Raw genomic sequence first — 27,245 nt, 5'->3', positions numbered from 1 at the left:
TTCAAGTCATCTATCTAGCTACCTGTAAATGTTGTACGGTAAAATCAGGTCACAAAATCAAGTAACACCGAATTTTCAGCGATCGTGGATTTTGATCGATCCATATTCCGAATTTGAGTTATTTTTCGGGTCTCGGTACCATAAAATCATATCAGCAAAATATCGCTGTATATAGTAGTGTAATCTCTGTCCTTTAGAACGCAAAGCCGGTCATCGTTTATCTCTTTTCACCAGCCATTCTGAGAGGCGCTTACCTTAGTAGTACGCGTGGTAATCAAAGCAAAATTAATGTATTTTGTCTAAAAACAGGTCTTAATCTTAATAATTAAACCATAGGTTTGAAACCCTCATCCATCAGAGGTAAGACATAAGCTTTCACTTCTAGACCTCATAAAAAGGCTTACTTTTTATTGATTTTCTTTAAAGTTTTTTTCACCTAGTTTTCCATTTTCCACTGTCTTCTGCGGTGTGAAACTTCCCCCAACTTCGTAATCCTACTCCAGGGGTTTAGAACCCGCTCCAGGAATATGTCTAAGTAACTTGAATATTTCCCGAGTCTGATAATAGCGATATAGCCGTATTACTCGACTGTCTATTACCACAAAGGCCAACCTGGGATGCAGTACTTAGTAACTCAGTTCCAGGAACGTGCAAGTACCACATTAATTAACCATTTTTAAACATTATTTAATCTAACTAACTATACAGGGTGATTCATTAAGAATGGGCAATCTCTGAACTGAAGATACTACACACCAAAATATGGCGATTGAGCTTAACATGTCTTATACAAATGTTGCAAGTTTACGAGATACAGGGTATTTAAAGTTGGAATTTTAATTTGAAATTTCTTAAGCAGTATCGTCTTGAAAATTGGCGACTTTATGTATTTTGACATGAAAATTACGAATTTTGTGGTGAATTTAGCATTATTTATACAGGGCGTTAGTTACACCCTGTTACTTAGGTAAATTACAACATATCTTTTTTGCCTAATCAGTTATGGATAAAAAAACAAGAAAATCTAAAAGACAGTTCAATTTTGAATAAAAAAGGTACTCTTGTTTATTTCATGAACTCTATCAGTTTTTAAGTTATTTGCATTTTAAATATTCAGCGTAAAAAATCCTAAGCCACCGTTATTACATTGGCTTAATAAGAATTTATTCTTTTAAAATACTACTACGCTGGGTAACAACAGTAAAGACAACAAATAACAATCACTAACAATATTAAAAGAAAACTTCAAAGTAAATGATCCAAATGCCTACCTTCCACTTCAATACACTTTGTAAGGCGTTTCCTTAAAGGTCTTTGAATATTAAATAACATTTGTCGATTATTTTTGATAATATTAGCAGCTTCTTGAATTTTCTGTCGTAATTCTTGGATGGAATTAATTGTATCTTTGTAAATGTAAACCATGTCCTTCATGTATGACCATATTGAGAAGTCTAGAGGGTTTAAGTCTGGACTTCTAGGAGGCCAAACAAATTCACTGCCACGCCCAATCCACCGGTGAGGAAAATATTCATTCAGGTATCGCCGTACTGGCAGAGAAAAATGTGCGGTGCCCCGTCTCGCATAAACCACATGTTCCGCCTTATGCTGCTATTATGCGCTAGTGGTACATCTTCTAGTGGTGGGTTTAACTGTTGTTCAAGGAAGTTTAAATAGAGGAGCCCGTTCAGATTAGGAGGAAGTTCAATGACCAATAAAAAAATCAGATATCACACCACACCAAATATTTACCTTGAATTCATGCTGAAAATGTCGTTCCTTTTAAACACGTCGCCTCATCGGTGAAAAGAAGGTCATTAAGAAATTCCTGGTTTTCGGATTGTTTATCTAGCATAAATTGAGCAAACTGTAGGCGAATTGTAGCAAATTTTGGACAGAAGAATAGTGAAATGGATGGAGATTCTCTTTCTTTAAAATTCTCCACATAAAAGATTGGCTTATTCCTGTTGCCGTACTTAACCGACGAGTACTGAGATCTGGATTTTCCGAAATACGAGCTAAAACAACACCACCAAAATAAAGAAGGCCGCGGGGCTTCGCTGTGACGTCATCACAAGAAGGCAAATGCTTTGCACACGTTTATACATCTCGGTAGCGATAAGGACGTGTATTTAGGATAATATCGGCCGTTATATTTAAAGTAGAATGTTTTTTAACGAGTATGGGCGTTAAGACTTTTAAAAACTTAATTTAGGCAAATAATTATGTCTCTATCTGTCTCTGGAATAACCTCATAACCTGTGTATTGCCTCGATAACTTTCGAAGAAGTTAAGATATTAATTTGAAATTTGGTACACATGTTGCATTCCTATAAACTATTAGTTAGGATTTCTTTTGAGTAATATTGGTTCTGAAAAAGGGGTAGAAAATAAGGGATGGTTTTTATTCTTTGACAAAAAAATATTTGGCTTTGATAAAATAAAAAAAACAATTCACGAGCAATGTAAACAAACTAATTATTAAAAATAAATTGTCTTAACCTTCATTTCAATAAGGGTAATTGCAAAAATAAGATTTGAAACGAGGGTTATATATAGTATTTGGGGCTCATACTAATATCAAAAATAATACTTAGTATTATTAATTGTAGGTATTACCCTCGGTATTACCTATCTTAACTAGTAGTTCATATTTCATCTTTTTTTTTGTTTTTTTTTTTAATTTTTTGTTTTTTTTTGTATTTTTATTTTTTTTTAAACAGATTTGAAAAAGAAATTAAACTTCAAAAATTCATGTCATAAATTGGCGGGTATATTATTTAAGCAAATTTAAGAAGTTAGTGTATCTAATTTCCTTTTACTGCCTTTCCCAAGTCCATCATTTTTTTTGCCACAGTAATTTTTTAAAAGAGTATTGGTAACAGAATTAATAATAATTTTTACATTAGTTTCACTACTATGAATATGACATTTTGGAAAGCTGTCTAGAAAATTATTGTTCTTAAGATATTCCAATGTGGTCGTTGCTAAAAACTTTTTTTTATTATGAATCGCTAGGAAGTCATCTTCATTATTGTTTTCTATTTGATTTTCTGAATTCAATTTATTAATTTTATTTAACAAATCTGATAAATCATTAATATTACTTATAGTGAATGGAGTTTTAAGTTTATTTATCTGCAATACTATGTCTTGGCCGTATAAATAAGTTTCTAGTTTTAAATGTTGGTTTATAATAAGAGAGTAAGTTATGATTGGTGCGGGTGAGTATTTTAATTTATACAATACAATATCATTTTCGGTATTAACAGATTTTAGCCAATCATTAGGCAGTACCATTGCATTAAAAATAGGTAAAAATTCTTGGAAATTTTTAAAAGTTATAGTTTTTTGATAGGCTGAAAATTCATCAATACTGTTTTGAATTGCTAGAGACAAATTTTGTTGTTCAATTTCAATTTTCTTTTCATCTCTACTTTTCCTAATAACTGGTATAGACTTTGAAATATATGAAGGACAATTAGGGAACTTTACAGGGATTGTACCTTGTTGAAGTTTGGGATATTTCAATGGAACTTGTAAAGTCTTGCCTGTCTTTTTATCAAAATATGTTGTCACCCAAATTATATTTTCCTTGGCAAAATGTGCGTCACAAACCCTACTATACTGGGTAGGTTTAAAATTGTCTCTAGGAATCATTCTTAGCCACTTTTTACACAGTTCATCATCCTTCGGAAATTGAAACATGTGCTGAGTATGTTCGGCATCGTAATTGCCTTTGCAACCCGGTACACAGCACTTATTAGGCATAATTGCGAACGGCAGTCGGATTATACAATATATAGTTTATATAATAACACAATAACACCGAAACCGGCACCGAAACACCTGTTATATTCACCTGTAGAAATACTACAAGTTGTCAACAACAAACAGCCTTCTAACGGGATAATGTGTAAAGTGTAAAAGAGTCAGCGTTGTTGTCACAATGTGGGTATAATAACCACAGATGTCGCGGTCAATAAGTATTACACCGAATATATTTTCAATGATATTGCGGTCGATTTGGCATCGAGGCTCGGACAAAGGAATAAGAAATGGGTCGTTGCATTATAAGATTTGAAGGGGGTAGTCGGTAGCGAATTTCTTCGCCTTCTTTGCGTGACGTATTACTTTAGTGACGTCAGAGCACCTCGGCCTTCTTTATTTCGGTGGTGTTGGCTAAAACCTCTTCTTCATCATCGACGTTGATATTTTTTGGAGCTCCATTTAAGGTTTTAGGAGGAAAACACTCTGTTTCGCCTAGGCGGGTATAAATACGTCTGAACAGTTTGTGATTGAGTTGTCTTCGATTTGGATATAATTCTAAATACCTTCTGGCTGCACCAAGTCCACTATAATGTGAGTGAGCAAAAACGCAAATCATACTACGCATTTCACTGTTGGAATATTCATTATGACGTGGCATTTTCTTATTTTAGAATTTTTACTACAAATAATACACTCTAACTTAGTGATAGTAAAATTGTTATATAATTTCTTTACACGAAAAATGGTATGACACAAGCCTACTTGAAGAAAAGTCAATGTAATAACGGTGGCTTAGGATTCTTTATGCTGAATGTTTAAATTGCAAATAACTTAAAAACTGATAGAGTTACATGAAATAAACAAGAGTACCTTTTTTATTCAAGATTGAACTGCCCTTTAGATTTTCTGCAAGACCCCTGAATTCATAGGTAAAGAGTTGGATTTATTGGTATTGCCAAATTCTGTTTTTAAACAAACACAGTGCGCTCGGTATTGTTTGTATTCAAGATTTGTATATCTTAATAATCCACAAACCTTCTTGTGGATTAGAGAAGCTGTTTCTAAAATAAACAAACATACCAGCTTCAGTTTTACTAATCAAGGGTGCACTTGCATGTGTCTCGAGGAGAAGCCCTACACATATATCTAATTGATGGTTTTTAAAGAACAAACACTAGATTAAATCGCTGGTTTCAGCAATTACCCTAAAAAACAATTCGATATTTTAAGAGAGATCCGAACAAGCCAAAGCAGGCCAGTTTTACAGTTTGCGTTTCCAACTGACTACTCAAAACTTTTAGTGCCAAACAGCCAGATACCAGTTTACGCTGTAATGTTTCTACATGACCATCAAACTTTTATCTGTTGTCAATATGAATACCTAAAAATTTATTTTGATCTAGATTAAGCTGCAATCATCCAGAGTAACATCTATGTTGCATTTAAAATACATTACATATGTCCTAATGATGTTTAATGTCAACAAATTTAAGGTACACCATTTTTTCACCTTAAATTTTTTAGTTCCTTAATTTAGTTTCCTTGATTTAGTAGATCATTAATAACTACTTGATTACTTTTGAAATCAGAGCAAACTCGATGGGCGATGTGCAACAAAAGTACCTTTTTTGCAGAAAAAAGTATGTAATTTTGAAAACTAATGTGAACGCACGTTGCGAAAAAATGTCAAAAAAATTATTCACGAAACAATCTCATACCCTTAAAAAACCTACCCTTTCCGATTTTCCAAATATTTTTTCAGTACTACCATTTGACATAGTCTTCCTTAATATGAATTTTTCGCCCTAAACTTATAGAAACTTTTTTTACTATTTTTAGGAATACTATTACCCTCTTAATTTTTTACGCCATTTTAATGACATCCTGCATATGAAAATGTAACTTTTTTCCACGTTTAATTTTTTTTTAATAGCATAATTACCTGTAATACGTAGGAGCAGCCCCAGTAGCTCTAGCCACCTGCCAAACAAACTGTTGCTCGGGAGGCGGAGGAAGTTCATACGGAGAATCATGTTTTACCCGTAAAATGTTACTCGGGCTGTTGTAGTTTCTAAACAAGTGCAGCTCGGCCGGTTTTCTATCAGCAAGAAGGCTGGTAATCATAACCTAAAAAATAACTTAAGTCTCTAATAAATAGCCAGTGCCAACTATATTAAACCTTCGGATGCTTAATATCAGACATAACAGTTTCAGACCCAAAAGTTTCCTTCATGACATTTTCCAAGTTCTCACTGCAATAAGGACGACTGCCTATGAAAGTTTTTTCTTTCAGCCTAAAGTAGAGACACTGGCACTCTTTCATGGTTTTTCCGGATGCAATGCCTGAAGTTAAACGATTTATTAAGAAATATAAAAACCTTAATAATATTTGTTTACCCAAAGCTAAAATTCCTCCCGTACTAGTACCGGCGATCCAGTCGAAACAGAAATTGACTGGCCGTTGAAAGATCACCTCCAGTTCTAAGAGCATCTGAACTAAAACGAGCCCCCTAATGCCGCCCCCGTCTAGGCAAAGGAGCCGCCCTTTTTTCGGGAATTCCCGTTTGTGTTTTTTCGCGGCCACTTCCATGCCCGCCACCGCTAACATTTGGTTTAAGGTGTCGCGATTGGGCGGACCGATAACCTGTAAGAAAATCAGAAATTTGTATTTCTTTTTTTATACAAACTTATTATCAACGCTATCGGTTTTTGTATTTGCCACATACAATGACTTGGCGCTTAAAAACTGTAATCGTTGTTTAAAAACAAGCGAACCAACTTGAATGATCTAAATCTATAGTTTTTCTCTTTAGTTCTGCTATGGTGTCATAATACCGATAATTCTTATCAATGCTACGTTTTTGAGCACTAGCACTAAGGTGCTGCCTCAAAGTCTGGTTAATATAATCGCAAATAATCAATTATCATTTGGTTTAAGATAATGTGTTCAGGGCTTAAAATGCTTCATTTACAGTATAAGTGTAGGATAGGTAGATGGCGTTACTGTAGGATCAAACTCCCTGTATTTCAATACAGGTGCACAGGGATGTAATAATAAAACACCCGCGTAAGCAAAAGATAATACAGTCTTAAAATCGGTGTTGATTACAAAATAATATTGCTTTGCCGTCTACACACAGGATGTTGTGTTATCAAAGTAATTTAAAGAGCACTAAAATCTGCAACCAACAAGATAACTTTTAATTTTGTAGATTTGCCCGTTTAGAAGTTATTGGCAAAAATCTTAAAAAAATTTGTTTCTTTTGTCGCCCCGTACTTACAGCTATCGCTCAAGGGAAGGAAGTTAGGTAAGGGTAAACTGCCAAGTAAATTTATCATAATAAAATTGTGATTTTAATTAAATTATTATTGAAAATGCGTACAATCGTACACATGCACACAACTTATAATATAAACCATGATATATTTCAAAAAAAACTTTAAGACTTGAAGAAAACCACCTACTTTTAAATTATATGCGTAGTATGTTATATTTGTTTGGATTTGGGATTCAGCATGTCGCGTCATCTGAAAAATCTTTTTACTTTTTTTTATTGCATAACAACAGCCCTATTCATGCGCCGAGGGTTGTTTGTGTTAGCATTTCTGGGCGTTGCTTTCCGGAGATGTTTTCGGTCGCGCGACTAGGGAACGGCAGAAAGTAAAACCCAGCCATCGAGGGTACTACTTTAAAAAAAAAAATTGAATCGTATTTAATTTGTGTCGAAGTGGTTTTCTGAAGATTTTCTACAGGTTAGTAAATTTAAAACTTATTATAATAAAAACTTATTTTATTATAATTAAAACTTATTTATAGTTTGTTTTTTTTATTGGCAATGTGTATATATATATTTTTATTAATGTTTATAAATTTAATATTTTGCGTGAATAGGAGGAAATAACTTATGCATGTATTTATCTAAAATTGTTTCATGCTGAAGAGAAAATTAATATTTAAAGTGATCAACTGAGATAATTTATTTACTGAATTTTAGGTATATTTTCGAAATTAGTTTTTTTTTTAATTATTTGTGTGTTTCAAAAGTAAGCTAGAGCCTTGTTGAATCTAACTAACATTTCGACCCTGACTGGGTGAATATTCGGACGTAAATCATACCACAGATAAATAAAAATATGTTTCGCGAATTTGTCCGTTTATCTGTGATAATACCTAGAATATTGACTCAACTATTCAACTCACAGCTGGGTAGCCTCCCGTATGGGACCTCAGTACCTTCTAGTGATGGCTGGATAACTAACCCAACTCTCTTTAGTTTTAAATGGATAGTATGTATGAGGAATTAGAAAGGAACAGTAAATAAATTATCTTTATTTTTTGTTGCAACCGAAGGAAGAACTTATTACTCAGCATGATTCGATTTTTAGGGAATTGAGATCGAGGGTTTCTCTGCCGTGCTCTTTCCCCTCGTGAATTCCAGGCTGAGTACGGCATTATTTTTTTACGTAAATAAACTAAGTAGGTGTATTATCAAGACTGCATTTTCTTTAATACCATCCTAATAATTCAAATTTCCCTAATTTTGTCTTGTCAAGCGCATCCGAGATAAGTAAAAGAGAGAGTGATTCTGTTACAAAACACAACGTAGGGAGGGTATTGGTTTCTTATTTATTTATTTTTTTCTCGTTCGATCTTTTTCTTATTTATAAAAAAAAAACTTATCTCATCCATTCTTTATGGACGAACCTGGGTTTGTTATACTACAGACTTTACTTTTGTATTAAAAATAATTTATTAAACCTAAAATATTAACTTAAAAAATGTTATAACAAACATAGGCTAAATAGGTGGGAGGCTCATGGTAATTTTCATTTATATTTTAGTTCCATTTAATTAAAATAAATAAAGAAAATAAATACATATATATACCCATATAAAAAAAAACAGATATAAAACAATACAATGTTTAACACTCAAGAACCTATGAGCATACTAAAAAACATACACACTAAAAAATAAATAATGATAAAATCAGCATAAATAGCCACACATGACCACAATTATTAACATTTAGAATTTTAATAATTAACTTACCTAATGTAAAAAAATTAGAGGTTTTCATAAAACTTATCAAGACACGACTCCATTACACATACAGTGCCGGCCAAAAGTAGAGAAACTTTTAATTTATCTTCTAATTTAATAATCTATTTAAAATTTTTGTGACACCATGTATTAAAAATGTTTAACTTAGCCTAGGCAGTAAATTCATACCAAAACAGTTATATGTAAATAGTAAAAAATGTCTTTTTTACTTGAGGACTTAAATAGAGAAACTTTTTGTATTAAATATTTTAAATTAAATAGGTCTCGTTTGAAGCAGTTCGTTTTCGATTGTGAAAAAGCCTATTTAGTATTAAAATGCCTCGAGGTATAAATTTATCTGAACAAATAAAAAAACTTATAATTGAGAAGCACAATGCGGGAGTGAAACAAGTAACAATCGCTAGAGAACTTGATCTTCATAAAAGTGTCATTTGTAAACAAATCAAATTGTGGCAAACTAGAGGCACTACTGCCAGCATGTCTTAGCCAGGTAGACCCAAAAAAACAACATCTGCAACTGACAAGCTAATTAGACGATGTTCTATAAGAAATCCATTTTTCTCCGCCGAAGATATAAAAAAGGCATATCCCAGCATTTCCTTTTCAGTTCGATCTATTCGAATACGTTTATGTGACGCCAACTTGAAAGCCAGGAGACCGGTAAAAAAACCTTTCATTTCAACGAAAAATGGAAAAAACGTTTTATGGTCAGATAAAAGTAAGTTCAATTTATTTGGGTCAGATGGTATGAGATGGGTTAGACGTCCCGAGAATGAAAAATTCAACCCAAAGTACACTATTCCCACAATCAAACATGGAGGCGGTAATGTGTTGGTGTGGGGATGTTTTTCCGGGCATGGCGTTGGTCCACTGGTGAGAATAGATGGGATCATGAATAGCCAATATTATCTAAACGTTAATTTGGAAATTCCAGCATGGTAACGACCCCACGCACACTTCTAAAATTGTTAAAAATTTCCTAACCTCTAAACAAATTGAAGTTCTGAAGTGGCCAGCTCAAAGTCCAGATTTAAATCCCATCGAGAACTTGTGGGAGCACCTAGACAAAAAAGTTCGACAAAAAAATCCTAATAAGTTCCGAAATAAAGACGAATTATTTATTCCAAGTCCTAAAAGAAGCATGGAGTGAAATTTCCGGAGATATTATACACAATCTTCTTGAATCTATGCCAAGACAGTGTAGTGAAGTTGTGAAGAATAACGGTTATGCCACAAAGTATTAGTGTGCTTTTATCCACATTTTGTATTATAACATAATTATGTCATGAAAATAAAAAGTTTCTCCATTTTTGTCCTTAGAGAAAATAAATTTTGTTTGCATATTTTGTAATAAATTATTTTTTTTCTAATTATTTTCGCCACTACTAGATATAACCATAAACATTATTTACAATTACTTCGAATTAGTTTTAATAAGAAAAAAATTAAAATATTAAAAGTTTCTCCACTTTTGGCCGGCACTGTATACAGATAATATAGACCAGGAACATTATAAACACAAGACAAAATGCATGAATAAAAGTGTATATATAGGGCAATATGCGATCTTTTTTCTTTTTTTTTTCAGATATATTTATAAAATACTACACGCAGACAGGAACACACGATGACGACTAAGGTACCATAATATTAAACAATTTGGGTCTTATAAATAAAAAAAAAAACTACTTAAAATTCCAAATTACCTGGTATCATTGTTAAGTACTTTGTCTTTGTATGTATTTAAAATGTAGTTATATTATGCACTCAGTCCTTGTGTATCCTGTCTATGATTAATTGTGTCATTTAATGTTGTCATCTCACTGATATTACGTTTTAAAAAATGTTGTTCATTGTCCAAAATTCTAGCAGCTTGAAAATTAAAACTGTGGCCAGTGGAAAAATGGTGTTTTGCTAATGCCGTTTTTTCCTTCTTGTTAATGTTGATTACCCTACTCATGTTGATTGTCGGGTAAATATTGTAGGATTATTTTTTTTTGAATTTTTATTTTTGCCTTTACTAACTCCATATCTGTTAAATAGTTTATTGGTAATGAAACCAACAAAGTAAACAATTTTTTCTCTCTTGTAGCCTTAATAAAGACGAAAAATAAACAACGTCGAAACGTCGGCCAATTAAAAACTGGAGGTTTGATTTGTTGTCCTTAATCCCGCTATTTATATTTTAACCATATAATTGAGGAACACTATACTCTGTCATCATTTTAAATTATCTCTTAAGAAAGATATTGAATTATTATACAGAAAACTTATTCACCCTAAACAACAGTTATGCATAGCTCATGGTATACAGTTAGCAATAATTGACAAAAAAATTCATAAAAAAAAAAACTTAAAATAACAAGCATTTTGAATATGCTAATGAAAATTCAGAAACTTTAGATGAAGAATTTTATGACAAGCATGAATTAAACAGTCTGAATGGAATTAATTTTAACCATGAAGATGTGCCAATGGAGCTGATAAATATAATTTAGGTGAAATAATCGGCAAAATGAGAAAAACTACAAGATATTTCAGGCAATCTCCTACCAAAAATGATCTTCAAAAATATGTTGTCAAGTTTTTGCTTCAAGAATTACAAAAATATCCTTCCTCCTTATCTGTTGCACTCAGAGAAAACGTTCAGTTGAGAATTACCCAACACCTAACTAATTTCTCAATTATTTTGCGCTCCACAACCCAAATCCTGACCAAGATGTTGCATCATTTAAATCTCTAACAGCGTGGACCATAAGACAAGATTTGTATCCATTACTGCAACGGCTAGAGGTAAATAGTTTAGTTGTCGAGCATACGTTATCGTTATCAGATAGCTCAGATGAAGATGTTCCGGTTGCTACTCTGCATAAACAGAATATCGAAAAAGAGAATCTGACGCAATTTTAAAAGGCAGTATAGTGAAGTCTAGAAACCAACAAATTAACAGTTGCCAGAATTTGTGAGCTCAAATTGACCAAGAGATGGAAGTATTTCAAAATGGTGGTCAAGGTGGTCCAGACTTGGATGCCGCATATAATTTTTTAAGTTCAATAGTTCCCCAACTAGTGTAGAACCGGAAAGGTGTTTTTCGACAGCTGGTCAAATAGTAACCAAGTTTCGGTCTACTATGGCAGATAGCAAGAAAGAAAGAAAATGTGCTATATTACGTAAGACAAAACAAAATCTTTTGTACAAGCATCCTAAAAACTAAAAAATTCCAAATTCACTTTAAAATCAAAATTTCAATTTTTTTGATAAATATGATTAAAAAATAAGTAAAGCTGTTAATAAAACAGAATTTAGAGGAAGTAAATTAAAATATTTAATAGGAAACAAAACTAAAACACTAAAATGATGTCAGAGCACAGGTATCATTAAAAAAATCGTCAAGGCTATAATATGCCCTGGATAATAAAAGTGATTTTAATTTCTTTTTGAATTTCTTAACTTCTAAAATTTGTCTGAAACATAGAGGAACATGGTTGTAAATTTTTTTGCTAAGGTATATAAGTGAGTTCTTGGTGAGGGAGGATGTAGGGATTGGTAAGGGAAAATCGTTAACCTGGCGAGTCATATGACCAGTGTTAGAGGGAGGTTTAGGACATTTATGAATAAGAGTAGCTGTTTCTAAGATAAAAAGAGAAAAAAGAGTTAGGATTTTTTGAGATATAAAGAGAGGCTTACAAGAATCTCTTAACCCAGCGGAACATAGGTATCTAACTGCCTTTTTTTGAAGCTGAAGAAGGGACTCAAAAGTACACTGAACGTGCAACTACCCCTCCCAGCTCATGCCCCGCCATTCTTACTGCACAGCATCCAGAGGATAATTTTGATGCAAGATTTAGGATATGATCTTCGAAGCGAAGGCGACCATCAATGGTAATACCAAGGAACTTACAGCTTTCTTTGTATTGCAAGGGGGAGTTTTCACTAAACATAAGGCCCTGAACGTCACACTTAAATCCCAAAATAAAGGTTTTGCCCACATTAAATACAAGCCTGTTTGCAGCACACCACATCGATAAAATCTTAAGATTCTTAAAAACCTGGGCTCTAACATTATCAAGATCTCTATGATTCCATAAAATGGTGGTATCATCAGCAAACTAAACCACTTTGTCCTGCAATTTTAATGAACCCAAATCATTTACATAGCAAAAATAATAGTAATCCTAACACTGAACCCTGAGGTACTCCAGTTTTAAAGGAATCTGGAATCGGATAAACATCCAGATACTATAACTCTTTGGGTACGATTAGACAGATAGGATTCCAGCCATTGCAATGCCACACCTCTAAAGCCATAATTATTGAGCATTTCAACTATCTTGGAGAGGGTAGATAATATAGAAATTGGACGGAAATTACAAGGCTCACTCAAATCTCCACCCTTATAAAGAGGGATCACCACTGCCTCTTTCAAACATGCTGGAAAGATGCCATTATGAAATGAATTGTTTATGGCAGAAGCTAAGGCACTCAATGCTGAGTCAGGCAAAAGGAGTAGTAATTTTGATATTACCATTATGATGATAAGACCATAAACAATATAAGTTTTTGTTAGATACGTTTCTGAGAGAGATATACTACTATATATACTATATTCATTATATTCATATATATACTATTGACTGTGTAGCCGGCAAAAGAATGTTAAGAATGCAATAGTTAGATTCGCCGTCAATTTTAGCTATGTTATGCATACTTTTGACTTTATTCTATTTGAATTTTAAAAGAAGAAAAACAGGACTGACAACAGTGCAACGGTTAAAAGGAAAAAATTAGTCCCACTGGGAATTACCCATAAATTATGGTATTTGTATTATATTAGTTTAATTATCAATTTATTAGTGTATTATAATAGATGAATTTTCAGGAAAGGGAAATTTAGTACCTATATATTTATAAAATAATTAATAATTTATGACTTGCACCTACCGGTTATCCTTTTTATACCTTTCGAGTTGTCTTTTTATTATCTACCAATCATATCTTAAATCGAACATGTTCTAATCTAATTATTTATGATATATGTATATTCATATTGGTAAATGATTTGGGGACAGGGCTATTAATCGCTTTTTTTAATTAGAACCTGCCAATGTAGCCTTTTAGCTACATAGGTACACACCTACTATTTTAGAACCGCCTATCTTTTTCTGAAAGTGTATAAGGTTGTTGATTATTAAAAAATAATGGATTTTATTAGCGAAGATGTCAAAACCGGAGCAAACTTTTAATGGAATATTAGGAATAGTAGAAAACATTAGTTCGCTACATTTTAGTACATGCCGGAAGTGAAAATGGATTTGTTGAGGGTGCATCTCTAATTTTTAAGGTTGGACAATCTACGGGGGATTATCACGGGCAAATGAATGAAACAAATTTTAAGAAATGGATAGAAAACAATTTGAGCTTCACGATTTATTATGTGCGCATAAGCCTAATACGACCACTAAAAATTATAAAATACATGGACATATTCATGAAAGAACATGGACATATTCCACTGAACACCATCCCACATGTGCGAATTAAACTCTATAGAATTAGTGTGGGCTGAAGTAATCATAAAATCATTTAAGAAATCATAATACTGGTGATTTAACAGCTATAACAAATTCTTAGATTTATTATATGAGGGTATTGAGTCTGTCAGTTCCAATCATTGGAAAAATGACGTCAGACATGTTAAAGATATAGAGAATAGGTATTGGAAAACTGACCAGATAATGGTGAACATCCCTGAAAAATTAATTATAAAAGAGGATGATGAAAGTGATGCTAACTCTGATGAGTTAGACAATTCGGAAGAAGACAACATTGATCCTGATTCTGACTAAGAAACAATGACAATTTTTTTGTTTATTAGTATAAATTTAAATATGATTACTATAAGTATAATTGTACATAATATATTATTTATTATGTATAAAGTTTTTTAAGTTAGATTGTAGTGTTTTTTTAATATTTTACTTGTGTTTTGTTTAATTTTTTGATTTTATGATGAAAATAAAAACATTTAAAAAATGTACTTCAAATCGTGTTAAGAACAAAATTAAATGTGTTAAGAAGATTAAGGGATTTCCCGAGTCTATTAATATAGGTTTACAAAATCAATCACTTTTATTCTTGGTTATAAAAATAAAAAAACTAGGTAAGTAGAAAATAAAAAGGTAAAATATAAAATATTTTTTTTATTGATAGTATGCGCCACTGAAAATGCCTCGAGACCAAGTTCGAAATGGGGTTTTTACAGTATTTATGGCCTTCTTTCCCCTTTCGTCGCGGTTACAGTTACCAAAGATGAATAGTACTTGCTTAGGTAGAAAAAATAGGGTTTTGATTTTTGATTTGCTTGTTTAATTTTAAGTTTATTATACTTAAATTTTTCATTTCTTTTTTCTGTTTTCCCGTTATGTTGGTCAAAAAAATATATATTTGCACTTTTTTTATAGCTTTTTGTTTATGAACTTGTTAAGTTTTCCTCTCAAGTTAGGTTCACTTTTTTTAAGTATATATCTATCATTAAAAAAATTAGTATTAGAATCATGATAAAAAATCGCGGTAAATCCGGGATTTAAACCAGTAATCCCGAAATCCCAGGATCGAAATTTTGGTCCGGGATTGGATTCGTTAATACCAATACATAGAACACCACCCCAATGACAGACTTTTGGATTTAAAGAACATTACGTTGCCTGCAAATAATTTATAATCATAGCAGCTTCTAATCCAACCTTTCTTAACGAAAAATCTTAAAAATAGTATCCGAGAGAACTAGAACTAGAACTGGCTCCTTAATTAATTCAGACATACCTTTGGTGGAGGAATTCCATCATAAGTACCTTGGTGCATGCAACCGTCCGTACAACCCTGCATATCAGCCCTGCACCTTTTTGCACCGACAGCGTGTAAATAATACAAGATTTTGGGCGCCAATTCTAAAATAAAAATTTCAAAAATTATGCATTAGGGAACAAAAACTTACTATTGGTAATAATATTCTAATTATTTCATGCAAATATTCTTAGAAATAGTGAACATTTTCTAAGATTTAACCTATATAATCCAGAACGTTTTACTGAACTACTATGTGTTAATGTAAAAAATTATTAAGTATCTTAATTAGTTCCCAAATTATGTCCGAAAATGTCCTGTGGTAAATAAACAAGTTGATGCTACAATATGTGTTTAAATAATTCTAATTATTTTATGAAAATAGTCTCGAGAGTTGTAAAAATTTGATAAAAAGGATTCATTACCCCAGAATCAAGTTTTTCCCTCCAAAATACACCATAAGTAATCTCTGAAGGAAATAATAAACATAACAATTATCATTTCCCTACCTTTTTTAACTAAATGCCTAGGCGACTGCCCGGCATTATTTAAAATATCAATATCGGCCCCAAACACTATTAAAGCCTGTAAAATGGGTAAAAATCCGAACTTTACTGCCAAATGAATCGGTCTGTTTCCATCTTTATCCGGTAGGTCTGCTTTGGCCTGTCTACTTAATAATGCCACCACACAATCCAACCTGAAATTAAAAAAAAATTACCGAGGAGTTTATTCAAAAAAAATATTAATTAACGTATCTACCTGTTTCTTTCGACCATAACGTGCAAAGCGGTCCGATGCTGGAAATTCTCAGCGTTTATGTTACAATTAACGTCTATTAAAGCTTCGATCACTTGACGGGAATTCGCCCAATGTAAGGGGGTGCCTCCGTGTTTCATATCGTTTTGGTATAAAGTGTTCGGGTTGTCCTATAATACCAATTACCCTCAATAAATATATTTTCAGTGAATTTTTATGTTTTTAAAGCACATACTTTTTGACGTTTTGAGTTTCTTTTATAGCGCGACATTTCTTACAGCAAATAATAATAAGTAGCACACAGAAAATACGATTGAACTGTTAAACCTTCACGTAGTAGAAGTATTTTATGAAGGAATGCCATTTAAATTATTGTATGCTGGTATTTAGTAAATACGCATATTTCTTATGATAACAATTTTTGGGCGCAAAATTCAACTAAAATATCACTGCTTCTATTGTAAATTACGATTAAATCAAGAAGTGTTATTGAATATCTGCTATTTTTGTTTGAGATGAGATGATTAATTAAACTTTAACAGCTCTAGGATTTATGGTTACATGTTTAAATTGTATTTAAAATTTTATATGCAACTCTGATATGGTTTTCTAATCATGACATTCATTTGCTTTTTGGAAAATGGTAATAGTTGTTAAATCCCCGTTAAATGAAATGCTACAATCAATTTAAAAAACTGTGCGCTTTTGAACTTAAATGAAAAGCGCGTAGTTAAGAGGATTTTTAAAATAGAAATCGAAAAGATAGAGAATATGTTATGTTTGCTTACATTTTAAATTTTACGTTAAACTTTTTCAATCAAAAAGTATAATTTGTTGCTCAATTAATTATCAGGATTGAGTGCTGGGAATAAATCTTGGTGGTGTCATTCATGTATGTATTTGATTGATATCCTTTGTCAGTTTTTGTGCTTATGCAAATACTCTTGTGATAGCGGTAAGAGAGAATATAGATATATATATCCATAAGCTTGTGTGCTTAGGTCTAAATTCTTCTGAAATTTGAGAAATTGTACTTAAAGGCAAACGTCTTTTAAAATTTCTTTGTGATAACTTTTAGTCAGATTTACTAGAAATTCCAATCAATACTAAAAGCTATTGACCAACTTAACACAGATGAGCTTAAAATTAAACTATCCTCACAAGCCATAGACAGCAGTGCTAGTGCATTGGTACTGAATAATTATGTTTTTATGGAGATTCAAAAGGGGCCAAAAACGTACGAGTAATATTATAATTTATAATCTACCAGAATGGAACCATGTGGAAATAAAAATCACCCCTAGGCTAGGTAAACTTAACATAAAAAGTCATAAAACGCTAAAATTTATATTCCAGTATCAAGATGAGGCGCTCTGTACTTCTGGATAGGTGTTTTTCCTTTTGTTTTGCAATTTCGTAAAGTAAACAGTAATAAACAGCGTTTTTTAGTGAATACTGAAGTAACCTAGTTTTCTTTAATTTAACAGTTTTGCGAGTGTTACGTAATAGTAGTATTATAAAGTAGTGTTAAGCGGGTAAGTTCGTATTTAGTTATTATAAAAATGAAAAAATTAAAATTTAGTCTTTTTATATAGAGATGTCAGATTCAGACTATTCGGAGGGAGAACCCGCAGGCATAGTCAAAAAGCGAAAGCTCAATACAAAAGGTCACATAAAAGAAGACAAAAAGGAGCAGAGTTTGTAACGCATAAAACTGAACTAGTTAATGCTAAATTAACCGGGCCAGATTGCACTTGTAAAAAATCTATGGCAGATTTTACAGTTGAAGACAAACGTTCAATTATCGAAACAGTTTATAGTGGAACACCAAAAAATGAAAAGGATACGTACCTTATCGGATTAATAGAAAGACATGATGTTGCCAGACATCGTCCTGCGTCAGCAGAAGCTAGACAGTTTTTTTCTTCTGTCAAGTATTTTGCAATAAACGGTTCGTGCAGAGTTGAAATTTGCCACAATGCGTACATAAGTTTACATGATCTCTCCAACAAAGCCGTACAACGCTTAACTAAGATTGTTGAAACCAAAATTTTTCCAGCTGATTTAAGAGGAAGATATGCAAATCGTGCAAATAAACTTGATATCGGGATTATTGCCAAAATTGATGATTATATAAAATCATTTCCGAAAAAGGGTCTCATTATTCTTCTCGGTTTACTACCTACTTAGATGCCAGCTTAAGCGTGACTTAGATGTATGAGCTCTTTATTAATAAAAACCCAGATTTAAAAACTTCGGATATCGGTTTGGTAGACCGCGATGTTTGCTCGACCTGTGAAGATTTAAATGCAATAATAGTCAACAGCTTTTAATGAAACTGCAAAAAGGTGTGCAGTTGCAGAACTTATGGCACATAGAAGAAAAGCGTCTAAATTTTACAAAAAACTCCTGTAAGCAGAGAAATGACATTGGTGCAATAGTTTTTGATTATATGCAAAACCTTCCTCTTCCTTAAATGCCAGTTCAGGAGATGTTCTACCTACGTAAAATTTGGTATTACATTTTTAATGTTCATAGCCTTGGTAATGATATATCAATGTTTTACACATAGACAGAGGGAGATGCTCAGCGAGGCCCCAATGAAGTGTGTACGTCAGTTTTGGACTTCATTGGCAAACATATCCTCGAAGAAGTAAAAATCTTGCATGTGTTTAGTGATGCATGCGCAGAACAAAACCGTAATCATACTTTAACCAGGTTGTTTACTACACTGACTATGAATGGTAGATTTCAAGAAATTCACCAATATTTCCCAATTCTTGGACATAGTTTTTTGCGTTGTGACAGAAACTTTTCAGTTATTAAGCGCTCTTTAAAAAAATATGATAATTAGGATTTATTCTCCTGATCAATACAATGAAATCGTTACTTCTTCCAAGAAAAAAAATAATAATAAGTTTCGGTAATAATATAAAAAATAATAATAAGTGAAACGGCTAACAAATGCCGATATACTGGATTTCAAAGGCTGATGGCCACAATATTTTAAAATACGGCCAAAGATGTTAAAAAAAGACAGTAATTTACCATAAGCAAATACAGGCATTTAACATATAGTCAAACAATAAAAGGCTACATCAAGGCGTCTGAATTCATTAACGCTTTCAGTTATGGTCTTTTTAACATGAAGAAACAAGCCAATGTAAACCTTCCTAAATAAAACATTACGTACCAGAAGACTACTAGGGCTTTCTATGATGATATTCACAGAAATCCCACAACGAATAGAGAAAACAGTGACTCAGAAGAAGAAGAAAAAGAAGACTTATAAACATCAACCATTTTTAGGTTTCTGTCATGCTTATTTCTTAAATAAAAATTAGTTGTTAATAGGGGCCCTTTTTTATTTTGTTTTACTCGCGTTTTCGATTTTGAGTGCAAAAAGGGTTGTACTTTCAAATGTCAGTAACTACTAACCTAATCGGCGTGGACCATTAGTACTTGCATTGTACGTTGTCAAAGTACACAATTGGTCAATCCTAATATTTTAAGTAAAACTAATGGTTTCGGCCTTAGAACATTGAAAGGCTAGAATTAGCATTGCTGAGGGAATATGGGCAGTTTGTTTGCTTGCAACATCTCTGATGCAATGATGCCAAATGCTTATGTAGAAATGGCAAAAAAACACCCTTTATTATATCAAATAAATTTGTCGCTTATTTTGACAGGCGCAAAACAATATTATTCCTCTTTAATAAAGTATGAAGCATTTTTTTTTCATAAAATATGGTAAGATACTCTATTCTATAAAGAAGTCAAGATTTAAAGTTAAATGAATGTAGATTTATGAACTCTTTATGCGTTTTTTTAACATACTTCATTAGAGTTAAGGTACTTATTTAATAAAATTTTTATGGAAATTAAATATTTTATAATTAATTATTATAGATTCCTTAATATAAGTTTTTATTATTCCATTTTTATGACGATGGTTGTCCTTTGATATGATGTTATGACAATATCGATATTTACTTGTGAAAATATCGTCTTAAACCGGCTTGTTTCCATCGTGCGGCACAAGTTTTTACTATCGTAACAGTTCACAAAAACACTTAAATAACTCAAACTTTTTCCTTTTTCAACCAAAAACTAAAAAAAAAAACACAGAATTTCACAAATGCCAAATATAAACTCAAAGCCGTTTGTCAAGATGACATTTTGCAAGATTTCGTCAGCTTTTTCCTGAGGTGTTGAAATTTTAAATTTTGTAGAAGCGGTTTTAGGAATAAGAATGTTAATATTTTTTTTATTTTTAATATTTTTAATTAATTTTAAATAATTTTTATCAATGAGATAAATTATCATTATCATATGTGTTGATATATAGCTGAAAATTTCCTCTTTTGAAAATGTATGTAAACTTGACAACAGAGAATCAATGAATATGTTGCCCCTGTGCACATGTTGAACTCAAACAAAGTTGTTGTTTACTAATTATAGCCTTTCAATATTCTAAGGTTTCGGCGGAAAACAGTATCTTTTGGTTTTCTAAAAACAAGGAGGAACACAGGAATGTTATCCTTTTTCCAATCACTCATTCAATTGGTGTCATGCCAATCTTTCAATGTTGATAGAACTAAATTATTACACTTGAAATGTGTAGGTACAGACCAATTCATGATTTAAGGAAAGCAATAGATCAATATATCTTAATACTGTACTATACATCCTAAAACTAAAATTTTTTTGGTGAATAAACAAATTTACCTGTAAAAAATTCCCAACATAACCAGGTTCAGTACAATCCCCATCCCCGGTCGCGGTTTTATTCACATCTGCCCCTGCCAACAGCAACGCCTTCACGCACTCAGGCTTATCCGCCAAACAGGCCATATGCAGAGGCGTATGCCCATTTTTATTTCGGGAGTTTAAACACTTTGGAGCGTTTCCTTGGCTCAAGGCCTGAAAAGAAACCAATAATCAAGCAATGAAAACTCAAATTGTGAATAATGACTTACAGCAATGATATCTTTAGTAGTAGTGGCCGCGTAATGAAACACCGAATTCCCATCAAAGTCCAAATGCTCCAAAGAGCAATTAGCCGCAACTAAAATCTGTACAGTTTTCAAGTTTTGTGTGGTGATGGCCACTTGTAGCGGGGACATGCCCTTTTCCAGGTCACTACTGTTTAAGTAGGAATTCACTTTTGGATTGTCGAAGGAGTCGTAGACGGCGAAAAACACTGCCAGGTGGGCCAAGGTCCACGAAGGATGCTCGTGTAATACGTCGATGATTTTTTGTAGACCGCTAACGTTACACATCTGAATTGAATACTAAATAAATATCGCCTCGTATTTGAGATTTTGCTGTTAGTATATATTATTACTTACCTCTTTGGCAATTTCAATAAAGTCTGGTAGCTTGTCATGAAGTATTACGAATTTGGTTTCGGCTTCTTCTAGTTTGTCTGCTCTAAGCAAACTTGAAAAAGTAAAATTTAAATTAGGTAATAATTATGATTATGTTTGTGCCTTATTTTTTAATCCCAAGCCTTTAATCAGTCTCTTAATAAAATTGTTTATTTGTTGGATTTTTGGCTAAATAACATATAAGAGCCGTGTTGTTAGATACTAGGTGCATAACAAATGTGTATTTAGCTTTCGATTAATATTTTATTTATTTATCTTTTTTTAAGGTCTACAATTTAATTCTAATATATATACAAAGCTATATATTCAATAAAGTAACACAAAAAAAAACAATTTTGGCTGATTTTTTAAACTTTAGCGAGCAATTGAAACCAGAGAGCATCTGCTCTTGTAAGTAATTGAATGTCATTTTGTATTAAATAGTTGAACTTTAAATATGACTGTCAGTTTCCTAGAATTAATAAAATAATGATTTTCTTCCAGGTAGTTATTAGTATTCTAAAATACACAAGTTACTTGTGACTTAGGGCACAAACACTAACTTTGTAAAAATACTGTACAATTTCAAGTAATATATTTGAATTTGAATTTCAGTTAAGAAATAAAAACTGTTCTTTTAGGTAATCGATAGTCATCTCTTGATATCAGGTAGATGATTATCAAATTTGACGAAGTTGGAATTAATAAAATAATGATTGCAAAAAAAACTGATCAGGAACGCCCTATATTAATAAATAGTGAATGTGAGCTTGATTGACCTAATAGGTAAATTATTTCAGTTTATTGTTAATTGATTTTTGTTATAACATTCGCTATGTTTAATGATCTCTTACATGGCATGTAAAATGATAGAATGCAATAATTTGTCAGGTTTTGAGATATCTGGCAATATATCTCTAATTCATGTAATATAAGGGGAATCTGTATACTAAATTTGTAGCTCTTTCAACTAAAGTCTGAAACTCATAGCATACACAATACATATTTCTGATTTTGGTATAAATGCTTAAAGAATTTCTTAGAATGAAAGCCAACTTAACTCATGGATGGATGTATGATGTATGTAAAAGAGGAAATCCTTCAAAATTTTGTTTTAGTTCAGCTAAATAATGCTAAATGCATAAGGGTAACCATTTGTAAAAACAATGCTATGGCTGATATAATTGAGTTTTACAGATCTCATACTTTGAATGTGGATGAATTTTTAAGTGATTTTCAGCAAATTTTATACCAATGCAATGTTAAACAACAGAAACTCTTATTTTTGCTGGTGACAATGGATCTAAGTTCACTTATTGTAAATAACTACATAATCAAGTTGAATAGTTTTGGTCTCGAGCTTAATTAATAAACTAACAAGGGTCCAGGGTGGCTTGGCTAAGTGCATTGATCATATTTTTATAAAGTGCAATACTCAAAATTATGGTAAAATGACTCCAGTGGTTCTGGCTGATCACCTGACGGATTATTATCCCATTTTCTCAGACATAGAAATGGAATACAGCGACAATATCAATATTATGCAAAATAAAAAGCAAAGTAAATCAATTCAAATCAAATTATATTGCATATGTACCAAATAAAAAAAATTGTAAATAAAAAAGTTACTTAACCGTGGATTCAGTGGTGTCTTGAATTCTATAAGAAAAAGGAACTTGGGTAAAAACAATGAGTAATTAAGCTGGACTGCCTAGCCACTCTGAATACATATAAAGAATGTAGAAAATAACTTACAAAAATAGTAAAAACATGTAAATATAAGTTAAAAACATTAAAAAAACCTGGAAAGTGATTGGAGAACTTACAAATGATGTTTGTGTAAATAATAAAATGAATAATATACTAAACAAGGATAACTTTTCTCTTGACATAGCCAATGAATTTAATTAATATTATGTTGGGGTAGGGAAACATTTAGCACATAAAATAAAATAAAATTTATTGGATAAAAATCGATTTAAAAAAAAAGAATAATATTCATCTTTTTTCTTTAAACCTATATTGAATGAGGAACTTACATTCATATTAAAAATCTTAAAAACAATGTAGAAAGTGGTAAAGATAAAATTACATCAAAAATAATAAAGTCCAATCATAACATACTCCTAAAACCTTCAAAGCATATTATTGATCTTATTTTCTGTACTAGGATATATCCAACAGCTTTAAAAGAAAGCATAATTATCTCTTTATTCCAAGAAGGAAGCAGAGAGCAAATGATAAACTATAGGCCAATATCTCTAACTAGCACCATAAAGAAACTTGTTGAAAAATGTATAGTCTATAAAGTCAATAAATTTCTTGCACAGCATAGTATTGGATCTAAAAGATAATATGCATTTAAAGAGAATACTAGCACGGAGGATGCATTGTGTAGAGTAACTGAAAAGGTTTTAATTAGGGTGGAAAATATAGGGATATTATTGCACCTACAAAAGGCTGTTGATACTGTGTCGCACCAGATTTTACTTGATAGATTAGAGGCAATTGGTATAACGGGATTAGCAACAATTTCCAAATCCTATTTATCCTATCAATACAATTTACAAATCCTATTTAAGTCATAAATGTCAGCAAGTTAAAATAAATGACAAAATAAATGCTTTTCTGCAGGTTAGGTCTGGTGTGCCGCAGGGTAAAATGCGGAGGTCTTTTTTAATTAATATTTATATAGATAACATGTTGAGCATATTTGGTGAAGATATATTTTGGTTTACGGATGATACTGCGATTATTTTGACCGGACAGTCTTGGGACTCAGTGCTAGTAAAGGCGGAGCAAATTGTTATGGAAGTTAAAAACTGGTTAGATCATAGTTTACTTTCATTAAATGTCCAGAAAACCAAGTGTATAACTTTTAATTTAAACAAGAGAAATGTACCTAATTTTGAAAAAATACCAGTACATTCGTTGGGATGTAAAATGGGGCAAGGATGTCAATGTGGGGATAAAATTAAAAGACCTGATTGTATGAAGTATTTGGGGGTGTTAGTATGTAACTAATAAAGTGAGAAAGGTTATTTATAAATTTTCTGAATTAAGAAGTGTATTGCATGGAAAAATTCTTAGAATAGTTTACTAATTGGTACAGTCTGTTTTGAGTTATGGTTTGGTCATATGGGGAAGTGTGTGTAAAAGTGTTCCAAATTGTATTGCCAAAAAATATATCATTAAAATAATATATTTCAAAGCAAGAAGAGATTCTAGTAATATTTTTTTCTTAATAATGAATCTGAATTTCTTACTGTAGAACAGTTTCTTTTTGAAATCTATTATAAAATATATGCTTAAATCTAAGCATTTCAGATTTAATATCCAACACAAGTTTAGCACTAGAAATGTTACTAATTAAAATATAATCTTACCACAGGTGAAACATAGCTGTACAAACATCACAGCATAGTGTTAGGGTCTAATGATGAGTGAACTCATCTAAATGCATAACTCTTGAAAAAAGATTGTCATTTTTTCATTTGTAGAGATAAGTCTTTCCACCCTACCCAACCCACTATATTATAGCCACTTCACTTCAACAATGAACTTCTACTTACAAAAAATTTAAATTAATACCCTACATAATAATAAAAAGACTAATAAAGAAATGGATTGTAGATAACAACATAAATCTGAAAAATTTTATAAAATTATGAGTGAATGGTGAATGCCTGAGTTGAATTTATAATTGTGTTATAAAACATAAAACAAATATTATATTATTATAGAGGCCTTATTATTTAGTTTTAGGTTTAACTGTATTTATTTTCTGGTTTGCACTCACAGATTTTTAAAATCAATAGTGCAGCCGATTTATTGTAAAACTATTGTTATTGAGAATATTATTATTTTTATTATTAAGTTTAGTTCTTTTTTTGCTCTGTAATTGGATTTTTTTGTTGGGCAATAAATAAATAAATTAGAAAGATTTATTGGCTTTTAAGAGGCTTTGGGGTAAGCATAATAAAATATCTTATTTATTTAGATTTTCTTGCAGGCAGTTGAGAAATTAAAATTGTCCCTATTTGCAGTAACAATTAGAGCAATCCTTCAGGAAACTGCCTGGAATTCAAAACATAATGTTTCTCCGCCAATTCTTTTAGATAACTGACAGTCATTCTGAATTTCTTTTACACACTTAAAAAAACTCTAGATATCAAATAGACAAAACTAATTAATAAAATAATGATTTTCTTCCAGGCAGTTGAGAAACCAAAATTGTCCCTATTTGAGGTTACAATGGAAGCAGCCTTTCAAGAAATTTGACACCATTTGATCATCCACTGCCTGGAATTAAAAACACAAAATTTTCCCACAGCACTCTTTAAGGCAAGTGACAGTCATTTAGAATTTCTATCAGAGGGTTAAAGAAATCTCTAAATATCAAGTAGTTAAACAGCCAATTTCACTGTGTAGCTGAAATTAATAAAATAGCATTTTTCTTTCAGGCAGTTTAGAAATAAAAGCTGTCCTTTAGGTAACAGTTGGATCAGTCCTTCAGGAAATTTGACTACATTTAATTAATAGCTGCCTGGAATTGAAAACATAATGGTTTTCTAGTTCTTTTGGGTATTTTCTTTTAGAAGGTTAAAAAAACCTCTAGATATCAGGTAGGTAGTTAAACCAGAAATTTGTCTTTCAGTTACTTGGAATTAATAAAATAATAAATAAATTTTTTTTCAGGCAGTTGAGAAATAAAAAATGTCTTTATTTGAGGTAACAATTGCAACAGTCTTCCAGAAAATTTGACATCATTTGAGCATCAACTGCCTGGAATTCAAAACATAATGGTTTTTCCACACACCTCTTTTTGGTAATGGACATTCATAGTGTCTACTTTTGATAATGCTTTTCAATTGTAGTTGTACATTGTAAATTTAGAACTTCAGAAAAGTATTTCAGATAAATATAAGTAAGGCAAAAGTACCTGTAGGTTTGCACAAGTGTTTCAGTTGTAGGTCTGTGCAATACAATTTCGTATGTAGGCTTTTCATTTCTGTTCTTATTATTTTTCTGTGGTAAGTACAGTACCAGCCCATCCTCTCTCAGATGTATCTCTCTGGAAGCAAATGTGTCTGGTCGAACTTCAATTACTTTCGATGAGGGTACTTCAGAATTTAGAAAACTTCGAAGTACTAAAAAAACAAATTATTACTAAAATATTTTTTGTTTTATAAAGGAATTATTACAACTATTTTATATAATAAATAAATAAATAAAGGACAAGTTTATTTAAAAAACAATCATGTAACCATTTAATGTAGTTATAATTATTACACATTTACTATTAATAGTATTTTGTGTGGGAGTTATCTCTTTGGAAATTAATGTCTTAATAATAAGAAATTATAACTGTTCAGCAATTAGTCCGTATATGATGATCATTGTTTCATAAAACCACACAATTTTATTTTAATAAATTA

General features: G+C 31.7%; 1 protein-coding gene across 2 annotated transcripts in view; it reads right to left on the bottom strand.

The window, feature by feature from the left end:
- The window catches only part of LOC126739665 (85/88 kDa calcium-independent phospholipase A2), a 33,229-nt gene that overhangs the window by 5,221 nt on the left and 763 nt on the right, over positions 1-27,245 (bottom strand). The window contains exons 2-11 of one of the 2 annotated variants that reach the window (XM_050445441.1): positions 26,750-26,957; positions 21,790-21,880; positions 21,418-21,732; positions 21,167-21,361; positions 16,442-16,608; positions 16,189-16,379; positions 15,659-15,783; positions 6,169-6,415; positions 5,951-6,114; positions 5,714-5,898 (exon numbers count right to left, since the gene is read on the bottom strand). In XM_050445441.1, the coding sequence (XP_050301398.1) occupies positions 5,714-5,898; positions 5,951-6,114; positions 6,169-6,415; positions 15,659-15,783; positions 16,189-16,379; positions 16,442-16,608; positions 21,167-21,361; positions 21,418-21,732; positions 21,790-21,880; positions 26,750-26,957 (1,888 nt within the window). The remainder of the gene's footprint in view (positions 1-5,713; positions 5,899-5,950; positions 6,115-6,168; positions 6,416-15,658; positions 15,784-16,188; positions 16,380-16,441; positions 16,609-21,166; positions 21,362-21,417; positions 21,733-21,789; positions 21,881-26,749; positions 26,958-27,245) is intronic. The other variant, XM_050445442.1, reaches the window with a different exon arrangement.

This window comes from Anthonomus grandis, chromosome 8 (genome assembly GCF_022605725.1).
Source record: "Anthonomus grandis grandis chromosome 8, icAntGran1.3, whole genome shotgun sequence".
Lineage (NCBI taxonomy): Eukaryota > Metazoa > Arthropoda > Insecta > Coleoptera > Curculionidae > Anthonomus > Anthonomus grandis.
The sequence above is the reverse complement of the archived record's forward strand: the minus strand, read 5'-3'. Positions and strand labels throughout refer to the sequence as shown.